The sequence below is a fragment of the Colias croceus genome, chromosome 4, assembly GCF_905220415.1.
Source record: "Colias croceus chromosome 4, ilColCroc2.1".
Lineage (NCBI taxonomy): Eukaryota > Metazoa > Arthropoda > Insecta > Lepidoptera > Pieridae > Colias > Colias croceus.
The window spans coordinates 1,494,843-1,509,389 of NC_059540.1; the positions used below are offsets into that span (position 1 = coordinate 1,494,843).

A 14,547-nucleotide genomic window follows, 5' to 3' on the forward strand; every position below is an offset into this window, starting at 1 on the left:
GAGTGTCGGAAATAAATTGATTTTTTAATTTATTTGCACATGTTTATAACATCACCATTACTTGAAAGCAAACTTGCAAACCGAATTGTCGAAGAATCACAAGTTCGATAACATGTGACATCTGCCAGCACTTGGCCTGCACTTGGCCAGCGTGGTGGATAATAGCTTGATTCTTTACAGGAGGCTCGTGTCCCAGCAGTGGGAACGTAATGGGCTGATTATGATGATCATATTTTATTAAATAAGGAATTAATTAATGATTTCGAGAAAAAAATAAGAATTGCAGCTGCACGGAATCTATCAATAGTTTCCAAATACTAAATGAGACATGTATATCAGTATTGTATACGTCGGAATGTTAGAAATGTGTAAATATTTATAACACGAAGATATTGCCCTACTTCTGGTCAGATTATTCAAATGCGTTTGCTTTCAATAAATAACGCTGCTGCAGGACTCTATACATAACTTATCATTTAAATTATTTTCTTTCTGCGATGGGATTTGAATCATTCATCAAAAACATTTCGTTCAATTATCTCTTATACAACTTCAATAGTTTATGGATACTTTTGTATTTTTAATTACGCAAAAGAACCGTAAAAGTTCCTATACCAACCTACCTCTACTGACAAAATCTCTTATTGGTGGTATGGTCGTTTATACTACCTACAGGGTGAAATTGCAAAGAAATTTTGTTGTTTGGAAACCTGTATTGTTCGACCATATTGACGATCCTAAACTATAAACAAAGACGTTATCACGTTCCTTATAACCACAAATAATTACATATGATATAGATGATGTGGAAGGTGGAATTAAATACTTTATTCATATAAGTCATGACAATATTATGTCATTGTGTACATAGTTACTCACGCTGATAAATTGTAATCGCACTATTTCAAGTACACGTCCGGTTATATGCTACAAAACATTTAATTAATTAATCGTAATGCTTGATGATTTTGTTGATATATCCGCATAAATATACTCCTCTGTCAGTCATATTAGCAAGGTAAACATTGCCAACATTATCCACATCTAAATAAAACAGAAATGCAACATTAAACAATAGAGTTGCAACAATTGAGCAAAATTCTTTAGATTCATTCCATCAGTCAAGTACGGAACCTTTTGCGCTCAAGTGTATTCGCACTTGACCTATTTAATTAGTATCAAGTCACATGATAATTGGCTTATTACCGACGTTCGACACTATCTTGGTCAAACGTCAGTGCAATATTAACTATAGTGACTACAGCTAATTTGCCATTCATTCCCAGATCTACCTTTGTATTAGGAACGGTATAACAATACGGACTTTATTTTAATATTATAAAACATACTCACATACAATAATACGAGTTCAGCAGCTAACCGAACGATACTCTCCACGGACGACATATCAAATGGTACCACCAAGGTCGCATGTAATTATAAACCAACACAAGTGTTTCAGCAGACCCCACATGTGCACTGGCAACAGCCAACTAACATTTGGTCACCGACTTTAAATTTTATAATATAAAAGTTATATACACAAATCTCATGTGTTGAACAGGTGCTAATTTTCAGTACGACAAAATATATTCTAATTTCTATTCTAACTTGACCACCGTGACTACTGTTTTCATCGTATCGAAATACCACCTTCACGGTCACAACTCAATGACCTATACATAAATATTTTATGAAAAGACAAATTTATAATACACTTTTACAGTCATTCACATCGATTTATGATATTGATATGAGATTTTTCGCGACTTATTCACTGGTCAAGCCCACACGAAGCCGCTGATGTCACCACGCACGTAAGGTTCTATGGCACTCATAGAATAAACAATAGATCAAGCCGGCTATTATGCAAATAGACGCAAAAGATACCCAACAGTTCGGCACTCTAAATATCTCCTCCCCATCGCACCTGTATTTGTCACGTATTCAAACTTAGCACTGACACCGTGACATTTGCATTACTGAGCTACGAATAATGCTCCTAACCTCGATAACTAAAGTTCACTTTGCTTTATTTTAAATGGTCTTACGTAAAGCGACCATACCTGCTCATGAGTAACGCAAACAATCGCCCGAGACAATTTTACTATAGTGGCCTTTAGTAACGTCATACGCGATGAAAAACGATAAGATAATGCCGTGGATAATTTGCATTGACAACACTCGATAGCAGGACCGCACTAATTAATATTCGAGGAAAGGTTTATTTTCAGTGACTAATCGTACATTCCAAAATAAAGACGTGTATGGTCATCTCAATGACAACATTTATTGCACATAAAAATGTTAATAAGGCATGCAATAGACGGCTTAGGGGTCAGAATTCCTTATAAGAAAAATACGTACATGATTGTGTTGGTCTCCAAGGATACCAATTATTGGGTTATCATCGACGTCGGAATCCTTACGTCCATCAACTGTTTCCACATCACCATTTTGCACATTACCATTCGTCTCACAATTTTCCACACTACTTACACAATTCAAAGCGTTAATAATGTTTTCGTTACAGTCATTTTCACTATTTAGAGTTGTGTTGATTGTTTCGTTGACAGGTATACTAGAAGACTCTGTTTCATCTTTTCTTTCAACGAATTCATCTTCTGAATCGCCGAAATCAGCGTCTGTGAACGCATCTCCACTCTCATCATCAGTGTTTTCAGGTGTAGCCATTTCGGTTCTGTTGCCCATACTGCGATTGAGTCACTTATTGTCTATTATTCGAAGAAAATAAACAAATCTTGGCACTTTGTTTTCACATTCCCAGCTACAATCAACAATCACGTTGCAGTCCCACATGAGCCACTTGAATAGAAAGGATGAACGCAATTTGTGCGCGATTTTCTTGATGCACTTCGTATTGGACACGATAATACACAAGTTTATTTCGTTATCTAATCAAAAATCCACTTTATTCTTGTATCAGCTGTCGATATGTTTCCATTGTTCGTTTTAAACGATAAGCCGTTACCCAGATATCACAATTGAACTGTTTTGTTTATGCAGTTTTATTATTTATCAACAAACTTTTATAATTATTTTTATTCTTCTCCACATTTGTAATTTATTTCCACTCTACAAATCCGGTATCTTTAACCAATTAATAAACTATACGTAACGTTGATTTCAAGGGCGTTATTTTTGTTTTTATTTTTTTTAAAGGCGCGTACACACGTGCTACGACCCCGCTGTCGCCGCAGGACTGGTGCGCTCCATCGCTAAACCGCGACTATCACTTTCGTAATCAAACCGTCGCAAAGTATTATTGTGGAAGGTTTACACTTTACACTTTAGAGGACACGAGGGGTGTATCCAATTATCATCAGGTTACCGTTTTGCGAATTGAACCGGATTATAATGTGAAGCTCGTTAGTTCATTATTTTGTTGTTAGGCGTTATATTGTGCCATCATAAATACCATTCATATTCAATAGAACAAATATAACGTTACAGAAAAAATGTAGAGTTAAAAATACTGGAATGATTAAAACTATGGTATTATTTAAGCCCCTAAAATCTAAACAATAATGCATTAGATCATCGATGAAATAAAAATTACTATCATCGCAACTGAAGATGGCCTCTTAGAACTACATATCTTGTGAGATAACTAATTGATAAGTTATCACGACAAATATTAACAAACACACAAAAAGACTATTCACACAATGTCGTAGGTTTATTTATATTGTAGTGAAAAAGCGAAACATTTGCGATAGGAAGAAAAAATAATTTCATGAAGTCAAACTCAACCTTTTCATTCGTATATGGAGAACGTCTTCATAGTTAAAACTTCTTTTAACATTGTTCAAATATTCATTTCCTACAAACCAATTAATGGCATGACCTATACGTATTTTAAAGAAATATGCATTATAATGAAACCGAGCGGAAACATCCAGTTGTATTAAAGATTGATGATGTCAACCGGTATCTGTTGCATTTTTGTATAGCCAATGCACTGATGAATAGTACACACTTTTATGTGACAAACTACAGCAATTTGATTCTAATATAAGACCGTAGTTAGCTAGAAACTAAAATATTGTAGTCGCTCAACTTGGCTGCGCCTGAGTTGCACCGGCAGTAAAAACAAAATCAAATAACCTGTGTCGACGAAAGTAACTCTAATGGAAGTGAATTAGAAAATTGACTATTGTACGGTACGATAAATTTTAATAAATCCATTACAAACAATCCTCCACAAATTTTTGCCCCTTTTAATATTATTGTAGCTAGAGTGGATTTGTATTAAAACATGTCTATTTCGAGAATTTGTTGGGATTAAACAATTACTTCTCATACATGTGCAAATGACGTCATTTCCTAATCGCCGTCTAGACGAGGTCCTACTTACCAAGTCTACACAAAGGTCAATGTGTAGCCAAAGACATACTATAAAGTTTGCTTGAGCATCTTAATTCTTAGTTGCGTCACTTAAGATTTCGGTTCAAATGCATCTTCTTCGAATAGTGAGATATGAGTACCCATTACCCAAGAATTCGTTAAAATGGTTCAAACTAGCATTTATTTCCGACCAAATATCAGCCATAACATATTTTTAATTTATTACGTAAGCCTCCGTAAGCAAAACATTTGCCGAGAAACTAAAGCAAAATCAAATCCAATTTACGCCCTTTAAACCTATTATGTATTTGCAACTGAATCACAAATACACTAGGATGCATATTATCTCCTCCTTCAAGCTCTACTAAGATCCCGAAAATCGCTTAAGACTTTTCCATCCTGTATTGACCTTCACTTGAAACAAAAAAAAGTTAAGTCATTCAAACAGGCCTGCACATTTGCACAAAACACATCAAGCAAAGCACACATTGTGTAGCCACCGTTAAGGCTGATTCATACCACCCTCACACACACCTCACAAGTATTTCCCGCGCAAGTCATATTCATCAGTGATTAATGGCGCATTGTTATGGTGTACGCACACCTTTAGCGGTTATGTCCTGGGGTTTATGCAAAATTATGTAATTAAAAACGTTTGACTCGTAAACGGATAGTGTATTGTTTTTAAACAAATATATATGATTGTACTAAAAATCGACAAATTGAAGCCAACACTATCTATAGTACAGAAGAATATAAATTACGTAATAGAGAAAGTACTTATGAAAAAACAAAGGTTTAAATAGTCAACTATAAATCTCAAAACACGTTACGAAAGAGTTAATTTAGGTGCTTATTTGCATTTTTCAGTATTATTACAGTATGCAATGCGAGGTTAATATGCGGAATAGAAGCAACAAAATTTAATTGCCCACTACACTTAAATTACTTCCAACTCAGCATAAAACGTTAATTAAAAAGTACCAAGGTCTTGTATGTCACGTATACAAACAGACGAGGCAAGGTGAAGCAAACAGTGATAAAAATAGGTTGTACAACAATTACCTCAACGTGCAAGAAAGAGCACATTAAAAAAAATTTAACCGTTCACGATCACATATTTTCTGGGTCTTCCGATTTTAGGATGTACGATCCTTCCTCGAACTGAACGTGAACTCCTGGATGACTTCTTTCAATATTATGAATTGAGATTGAATACAAATGTTCCGGGTACATTTTCTGATACCCAATAAATTCTGACAATAAAACTTTATTCACTGCTTTGAAACTTACAAATACTATGCTATATTATATCCTTGTTAATATTTAACAGAATGCTGTAGAACAAGGGCAAGAATTTATAGATGCTTACAGCTATAGGCTTTGCTAAGTACAACAACCTTACAGCAGATACTATCATGTGAACTTTGTTCAAATCAAACCAAGCTGAGGATCCTGAATCTTCCACCTAAGAATTTCAAACGCCTGTAATCGCACCAGATAATCTCAAAGACAAATAATTGCGATAATTACACATGTGTATCTATTTATATAAATGTACGCACATAATTATCAGCACACAATGCGCTCTGCCCTACTAACATTATCAAGGGAAGCTTACATAACACAAGCGATAAAGCATACACCAGCTCATACAGTCTAATTAAATAACACATAATATGGCTGCTGTAGACGGTAAGAGTAAACGGTGGAGTGAACTAGCATACTTCTACCAGTTTTAGTAAGGTAACTGTTCAAATTTTAGGACTCTGCTCTACCAATGGTGTCTGCATTAGTATAGTAAGTAGGATAGTTAGTACTCTACCACTCTACTCTACCGTTTACTCTACCCGTGTACAGCAGCTAATAGAGTTAAATACGCTCTACATCAAACAATAAATCCAGAAACAAATGTTTATATGGGATATTCAGGATTCATTCAGAAAACATGAATAGATAAAGGTATAGATCAAATTTCTTTTAACAGAAAGAACAAAACAATATACATACATAGCTCTTCTATTATGGTTGATGAATGGATTTATTTAGGCCAAATGTATAGAGGTTAACATTTTTATTTTTACTCTATTTTTCTTTTGAGACAGAGTAGAGTTATGTGTGTGTTGTTTTAGCCTTTAGGATACACACAATTGTAAAATGAAATTTGATTAATATTTGGCTTCGTTTGATCTACAAGTAGCGTATTTCGTTTTATAAAAGTAGAACAAACTCATAGCATTCGAATATGAAAATAACGAGCATATTGTTAATATTCAGTTCATTGAATTAAAAAGTGCAATCTAGCAAAACTGGAACCAACTTTAAAAAAACATTCTTACCTAAAGTTAGAACTCGTTTGATAACACAATCAGCACAAATCCGAAACAAAACACCACACCACAGACACGCACAAACACTAGTTCAATTAGAAAGCACAGATCACCACTGAGCACGGGCCACGGTGCACAACTGTCGAGAGTGCTTCACAAAAACGATTCAATTGCACGTTAGAAAAAACGGAGATAAACTGGCGACGAGCGGTCAAAAAGGCTATATCGGACGGTTAACTGGACCGGAGCCTGACAACGGGACCGGCGCACGCGCACGTAAATACCATGACATTTAGTGCGTACGCGCGTGGGACACGCTTTCTTGGGCCGCTGTACCAGCAGAGATGTGGAATGGGAATGCAATTATTCATACATACATACTATGATAATTGAAAATCTCTAAATATAAAAATGAATCCCTATTTCCCTTGGTCACGACATCACGCGTGAACGGGTTTACCGATTTCGATGATTCTTTTTTTTATTATATTCCTTGAAGTACGAGGATGGTTCTTATGGAAAGAAAACGTAAATATATTCCACGGGCGAAGCTGGGGCGGAACGCTAGTAGTAAATAAATTTCCGAGGTGTCTACGTTTGAACTTTTTTTGGAGGCAATGATACAATGGCAACATCAATGTTTAATTCTGACTCAATGATTATTGCAAAACGACTTATGGGGTCATTCAATAGAGTAATTACAAATCTGAGAACACATTCCACAAAAAAAAAAATGAAAATTAAATACCGGTTATTCAAATTTAATAGAAGTAAAATAAACGCTTAACATGAGGTCAATAAATTGAGAAATAAAAAAATTAAGGATGACCTTGAAAGGTTCTTTTCGAACTATATTAGAGATAAAATTGTATACAATAAGTTTACGAGTAGCCTGTTTAAAAACTGGTTCTTACGATGTACAAGAGTAGTGGCTGATAACAAAATTCCGAGGAAAATAGGTATAGTACCAACAAAACTGTCATAATATGCAAATTTTACTACACATTTTTGCGAAACTGGAAAAGCACGAAAAGATTGCTGAAGCATCGGTATTGTAAGATAACCGAGAAGAACACAAGGCAGGACAGAAAGTCGTATAGTCGAAAGGTTAATTATTAAATGTGAGGTACACGAAGTAACACATAGCGTGTAGTACAAAAAGTGTACTTGGAAATATGTTATAATTTATGCTGCCCTTATCTAAAATTGCAAAAGTCATGCGACTACAATAGCATAGTTCAAAAAGCAGCGCATTTAAAATGGAAGCAATATTACTTCTACTGGGGCACATTCTTCCTCTTTAACAGCTATTTGAGATTGCATAAACATGCCATTTAAACTGCAGTAGATTTATATTTCCTGAGCTAAATATTTTAATATTTTTTGTAAATAATTACGATTATTGTAAGCACAATAGAGTACAAACATAATTGCTAACAAAGCCAGTAGGTTTGCGGTCAGCACTCAGCAGTGAGCAACATACTCAACCGCAACGCTGCAAATCCTATCTAAACAGAGATCGAACAGAGATCGAATTGTGCCAGACTTCCAGAAAACGTCACGTTTATCGTACGATCCCTATAATTAAGAAGGTGATATATTCACATATTGGCTATTACATTTCCCTTGTATGTACATATATTGTATACTGACACTGATGATGGTTTTAAATATTGTAAAAACCTAGTATTTTGAAACCCTTGATGGTTGAACCCAAGTTGAAACTAAACTCGACATTGTCACTTGAAAATGACAAGTTTTGGACATTGTCTAACTGCCAGATATGGTGGAATCGTTGTAACTGCATATCAAGTTACTAGCTGTGCCACGCGGTTTCACCCGCATTGCTCCTCTCCTGTTGGTCTTAGGGTCGATCTTAGGTCGATCTTGGGTCGATCTTAGGGTCGGATCCATATAATATAACCTATAACCTTCCTCGATAAATGGGTTATCTAACACCGAAAGAATTTTTCAAATCGGACCAGTAGTTCCTGACATTAGCGCGTTCAAACAAACAAGCAAACTCTTCAGCTTTATAATATTAGTATAGATTTCAATATTTATTTAAATGTTTTTCGATGAGGGGATAAATTTTATTTCTAAAACGTCAAAATTATATACCTATCGAACACCTTACAGTTTAATAATAAACTTAAAATAGTTTGGAAAATCCAAAAGTGCACGCCTCATAATCTCATCCTTTACAATAAAATTGTGCAATGTATGATACATAAAGACATTTTAAGTTTGAGTGACAGTAGTACCCACCTCAACGCTTCGCTTATGAGGCGTGCAATACGAAAACGAACCAATAGAGATATCGTATATTTCCAATTACTTTATCACTAGAACGCATATGGTATAACTGCATTAAGCTAATGGTTATTTAATATAGATCAGTATTGATATTTGAAACCATACTAGAACTCACGGTCGGGGTGAAGGAAACTTACTTAGTTACTTAATATAGAGTCATAACGTTAAGTGGATAAATATGAATATAAATATTTACGTGAACATGCAACGATGGTGTTCTGTTCAAAAATGTTTTGGGTTTCAAAGGGAGAATATCTGATGTTAAAATAGAAAGCGGGTTACTCGTTGTCAAGAAAAATAAAGTCAAATGCGCTCGGCCTCACTTGTCTTCAAATTCAAGATTTCTTATATTATATGTACCACGGGCGAAGCCGGGGCGGACCGCTAGTCTAATATATAAAAATCAATGCCACTTTTCGTTGTAATTCCATAACTCGAGAACGGCTGAACCGATTTCGATAATTCTTTTTTTATTATATTCCTTGAAGTACGAGGATGGTTCTTATGTAGAGAAAACGTTAATCTTCTAATATATAAAAATCAATGCCACTTTTCGTTGTAATTCCATAACTCGAGAACGGCTGAACCGATTTCGATAATTCTTTTTTTATTATATTCCTTGAAGTACGAGGATGGTTCTTATGTAGAGAAAACGTTAATATGTACCACGGGCGAAGCCGGGGCGGACCGCTAGTACATTTATAAAAATTTCCATATTAAAATAGCATCGTCGTTTTAGTTTATAGACCGGGTAGACCTGGAGAATATTGCGACGAGCTGATTGATCGTTAAATTGAATCATTAAATTGCTATTTGTAGTAGATTTGTAAGTTGTAACATTTATATAAAACAAATCATCTTAAACTTTCTTATTCACTATTGATTTGTCACCTATTCTTACTGATTTCTCTCAATGTTGCATTAGGTAACATTTTCGCAACAGCATAATTTTTACACCTCCAAGTTTTATTGAAGAGAAATCGCAAAGTTATACCATAATATTAAGTGCAATGAAGACACGATGTAATTGCGAGGAAATAATATAAATATATTACGTGACTCACACGTAAGATGCGCTCGAATCGTGCGCACAGCGCCGGAGTATTTTGATACCGACCAATTATTATAAGGGTATGTGAATAGGCCGAGAGACAACGATGTATTTATTGGTATTATTTTATTAAATATTATGTTGAAGTTGGTATTTTAAAGTAAAAAATAATTTATATTTTTAAATGACCCATATGACCAATATTTACTAAAATATCAAAACAAATCGAGTTATTTTCGAATTGAAAAACGAATCCAGAACGCAATAACACTTGTTTGTTATAGAAATTAATTTTATATTAATTCATAAACCTTTCCTAACGGATGTAATACTACAACCAAAATGAAAATGTATAAATTATCGGATGTAATTTAAGACAATCAATATTTGCTATATACTTATTTACTTTCAGAATCTATCAATAATACAAACAAATATTCTACCGTCTCTGTGGTATAACTTTCGCGCGAATATGGCATTTCCTTCCGGCTTGCCGCTTGCCGCTGAGGGCGATGACGTGATGTTGCAAAACTTAACAGAATACATATAACGTCAAGTAAAGAAATGTTTATATAAAATAAATAAATGGCTCGTCTTAAGCTATGTACGCCCGGAAATAGCCCTGTTTGAGACATCAATTTTCAGTTTAGACTCTACTATGTTAAAAATAAACTTTGTGTATATTACTTACTTTTCTTCAGTAACATAAGTTTTTATAGCTTTTTATTCATTGACCTGCTTTAGACTATTATTTTATAAAAAAAACTTTGTAGTAATGCTCTAATTATCCAATTAAAACTCTTCTACTATTGCTATTAACTTTTGATTTTACTTCAATCACATAAGTAAACGGTCAGCCAGCTCTTGGTCTACCTTTAGGCTTTCCTTCCGGTAGACCGCTCACCACAAACGCGGCTTATGAAAACAAACTCGCGTTAATCTGATGCAACTTCTGCACTAATTATTATCGTTACATAATCATGTTTTTATTAACTTCACGTTCATATTCGGCAAACCATTAATTTCCCAAATTAGCAACCTCATTCTATCTATATAGACGCTAATGGCCGGTGTTGTAATTTATGAAAGTTTTTATAATTACTAGTAAACAATCATATTTTATCAGACTTTATTTATTAAAAAGTTTTATAACTTTAAAATTAACGAACCGTATTACAAATGTTCTGTTATTATTAACAGTATCTATTTACAGCTTCGCATTTTAATCACCTCTCAATCTCTCAATCATATACGAATTTGCATAATGTTATTAAAAACAGTTGAAATTTCGACAAGGAATAATCCTTGTCGAAATTTCGTACATAAGTACGCATCTCGACTCACCATCTTCGGCCTCACATGGCACACGACAGAGCGAGCGGAATCCTCATCGCTGCTCTCCAAGCAATCCGACAGGGAGGGTGATCTCCTGGCGGGCCACGGCTTGGCCCGCTCGAGGCAGGGCGATGTGGTCACCAGCGGCTGCAGCCACGGCCCGCTCCCGCGCCACCACGACACCAGCGCCGGCGCCACACCCACCACCATCGCTAGTCCCAACTTAACCATCATACCCGATAACAATGTTCACATTTGTTTACCAATACGCCACAACACCGAATACTAGTTCAAAACAAATACTACGTACGTGTCTCTAATTAAAGTCCACAAACTAGCGACCACGGTCTATAAACTTTAAGTTCGTCAACGCACGTCAAGCGGCGCGGCCATAAATATAAAAAATACATCTATTTTCGACCGGCGCACTCTTTCTACGAGGGTTTTCAACGTGACGCCGGCACACGTGCGAACGGTGTACACATAAGTGGCTTACGTGCAGGAGTCAAGGAACAAATGCAGCATTAGCACTCGCTTGCATAAGCTCCTCATCGGCCACTTTAATATGATTAGTCTAATGCTAGAAACGTCCAGGGCAACTGTCACGTTTGCACGTCTATAAGCTGAATAAATCACGGCACTGTCACACTAACGACCTCGGCGAAGCGCGATATAACGCCGGGAATTCTCAGGTATTCAGAAACTGCAATAAGTCACTGTGGAACGCAACGCAACGCAACGATTCCATATAACACTGAAATGTTGAATGTCGATTCGTGTCACGCACATTCACCACTTAATTCACACATCCGATGCACATTAAACTGTGTGCAAAAATCGTAGAGCTATCAGCGACTGCAATAAGCTAAAGATTACAAGGCAAAATGCATGGAACGTTCCCTCGCGATGGCAGACAAGCGAGTGGCGGTCGTTGACGCTGGAGCTTTGCGCCCCCCTCCCTCTCCAGCCGCCCGCCCATAACCACCCTTTGAACTGACCTGACTGAATGCAAGTGCATGTGTCTAATTGAGAGATTATTTTCGAATGTCGCAATTTGGGTCAATATGTAACAGTTGTACAATGTGAGCGGTGGTTGCGTATCGATGAACTAGTTTATTGCATCTTATCGCGTGTTAATCCCATACGAATTGAGAACAATTTTCTTTAATTATTGTTGACAATGAAACGCTTAATTAGCGTGTAATAATAATTTGTGAAACTTTACAAAAGTATAAAATGTAGTGCGAATGGTGTTACGTAATGTTGAATTAATCACAAATCGCGATCATCAAATCAGATTGCAACATGTTTTCTTTTTTTGTTGTGTAGTCATCTTGCCGTGAAACTATAAAAACAGATAGAGCAAGATGGCGATGTTTTAAATTAGTTTTGGTTCTTTTTTACAAGATTGTACATTGATTTTTTTACGCTGCGTTCAAAATAAATCCCTTAGATCTCACAATCCAAGCATGTAGTTAAGTATTTATCTTGGAATGGAAGGATAAAAAACCTATAAAATTGTGTGTTACAATACAAACTCTTGCGAAGCCGATTCAGAAAATTTCTCTTTCGCTGGAAACGGCGAAGGAAGGGTTCCGGTTCTGCAACTGGTTTCACATCACTTAATTAAGTATACTTTGCAATTACCTCGCTAACTTTCTTAGAAACTATTATTTAATTAAAATTCTTCTTTATCAAAATGCCATGATTATATAGTAAAAGATATGTAGGTACGATAAATTCCAATTCTAACATAGAGCTCGACTTCTCAATTAGATATGTAGGTAACGAGGTCTCCAATTCAGTCAACATTCCCATTAAGTCATGACGCCTCTCATCTCGTCCAAGTTTTTTCCCATTTATAATTCTAAAACGCAGTACAATTTCACATGCCCCCCTACAATTGCATCAGCCGGGTGGTCGCCGGGGTATGGGGCAGACCGATCGATCCCGGGCGGCTTACGTCGGTACCAGACGTTGAAAAACTTTCCGTCTACTCTCGTGGGCTGAGAACCTCGTAAAGGGTTTAATAGCGATAAAATTTATTAGGCTTTGTCGCAAGTATTTCTGGATAGATCGATTGGTAGAGCTTATTAAAGACTGTCTCCATAGGAACGCTTGAAGAGTAAAAATGTTGCCAAATTTCTGACGAATGATAACGTTGAAATAGGTTCCTGACTTTAAAGCTGGCAAACAATGGAGTGTTTTATTTACAGCTAAATTTGTCCAGAAACCAGAGTGAAGTTCTGAATTTCATCTCATATCCAAATAAACAACCAAACCAAATGATCTTCAATCGAACATAATGATAATGTTTCCACCTGACAAACTTCCTTTCTAATAACATACTCGACTTCCTCTACGGTGCTTAATTTCCGTTTGAGGAATATAGCTGGGATGTTTTGTTTGTTTTGTTAGAAGCTTAATCTCTAATCAAAATATAATAAGATGAACATTTTCAAAGTACTACAGCTACCTAACATAAGTATCCCACCATAACTTTCCAAATGCCCATAAATTTAGAATTAAGTGGAAATGTAACCTGAAAAAGACACAATAAAGCTCAGGAAGATAATAATTAATGCGACAAACGTCACAGGATATAGCTAGTATTACATGAATAGTTTCTGGCGAACGCCAGCCAGGCTGGATCGATCCACGTCCCAGTTAACAGAGTCATTGTCCTTTATCGAATACAACTTGAACATTAAAAAAGCTGGTCGAGTTTTTGGCTTGAGAAAATACAGGTTTTTATTTAATTTACACCTTCGGCCTCGTTGATAACAGCAATTAGGCAATAACCAAGGACCTCATTAAAATTAATGAGACCAGAATAACATTTTAGTTACAGTAAACATTTATAAACCAAATTATCACAGCTCCTTTTCAGACATCCTATTATAAATAACTAACTTTATAGTATGTAGATCGTAGACGCTCTACGTATATAACGTACGTACATACATTAAAATGATAAGTTTCCTGTAAGTGAATTCTGATAGGTAAATAGAAACATAGAGCAGGCGTAACGTTACCATACGTTACGGAAACTTATATGGAAAAGAGTTAACGCGCGATAAGATAAAAGTGCACGCAAAACGGCAGACGTAACCTTGTATACATTCATACTTGTGTATTTAAAAATAT

The 14,547-nt window shown here is 35.7% G+C and overlaps 1 protein-coding gene across 5 annotated transcripts in view; it reads right to left on the reverse strand.

Annotated features, from left to right (window-relative positions):
* LOC123691514 (leucine-rich repeat flightless-interacting protein 2) overlaps positions 1–14,547 on the reverse strand; it is a 56,067-nt gene that overhangs the window by 33,950 nt on the left and 7,570 nt on the right. The window contains exon 1 of one of the 5 annotated variants that reach the window (XM_045635964.1): positions 11,410–12,305. The exons of 2 other annotated variants lie outside the window; for them this stretch is intronic. In XM_045635964.1, coding sequence (XP_045491920.1) covers positions 11,410–11,634 — 225 coding nt within the window. In that variant the 5' untranslated portion in view covers positions 11,635–12,305. Of the gene's footprint in view, positions 1–1,353; positions 1,684–2,367; positions 3,237–11,409; positions 12,306–14,547 lie in introns of those variants that run through there. 2 more of the 5 variants (XM_045635963.1, XM_045635967.1) reach the window with 2 other exon arrangements.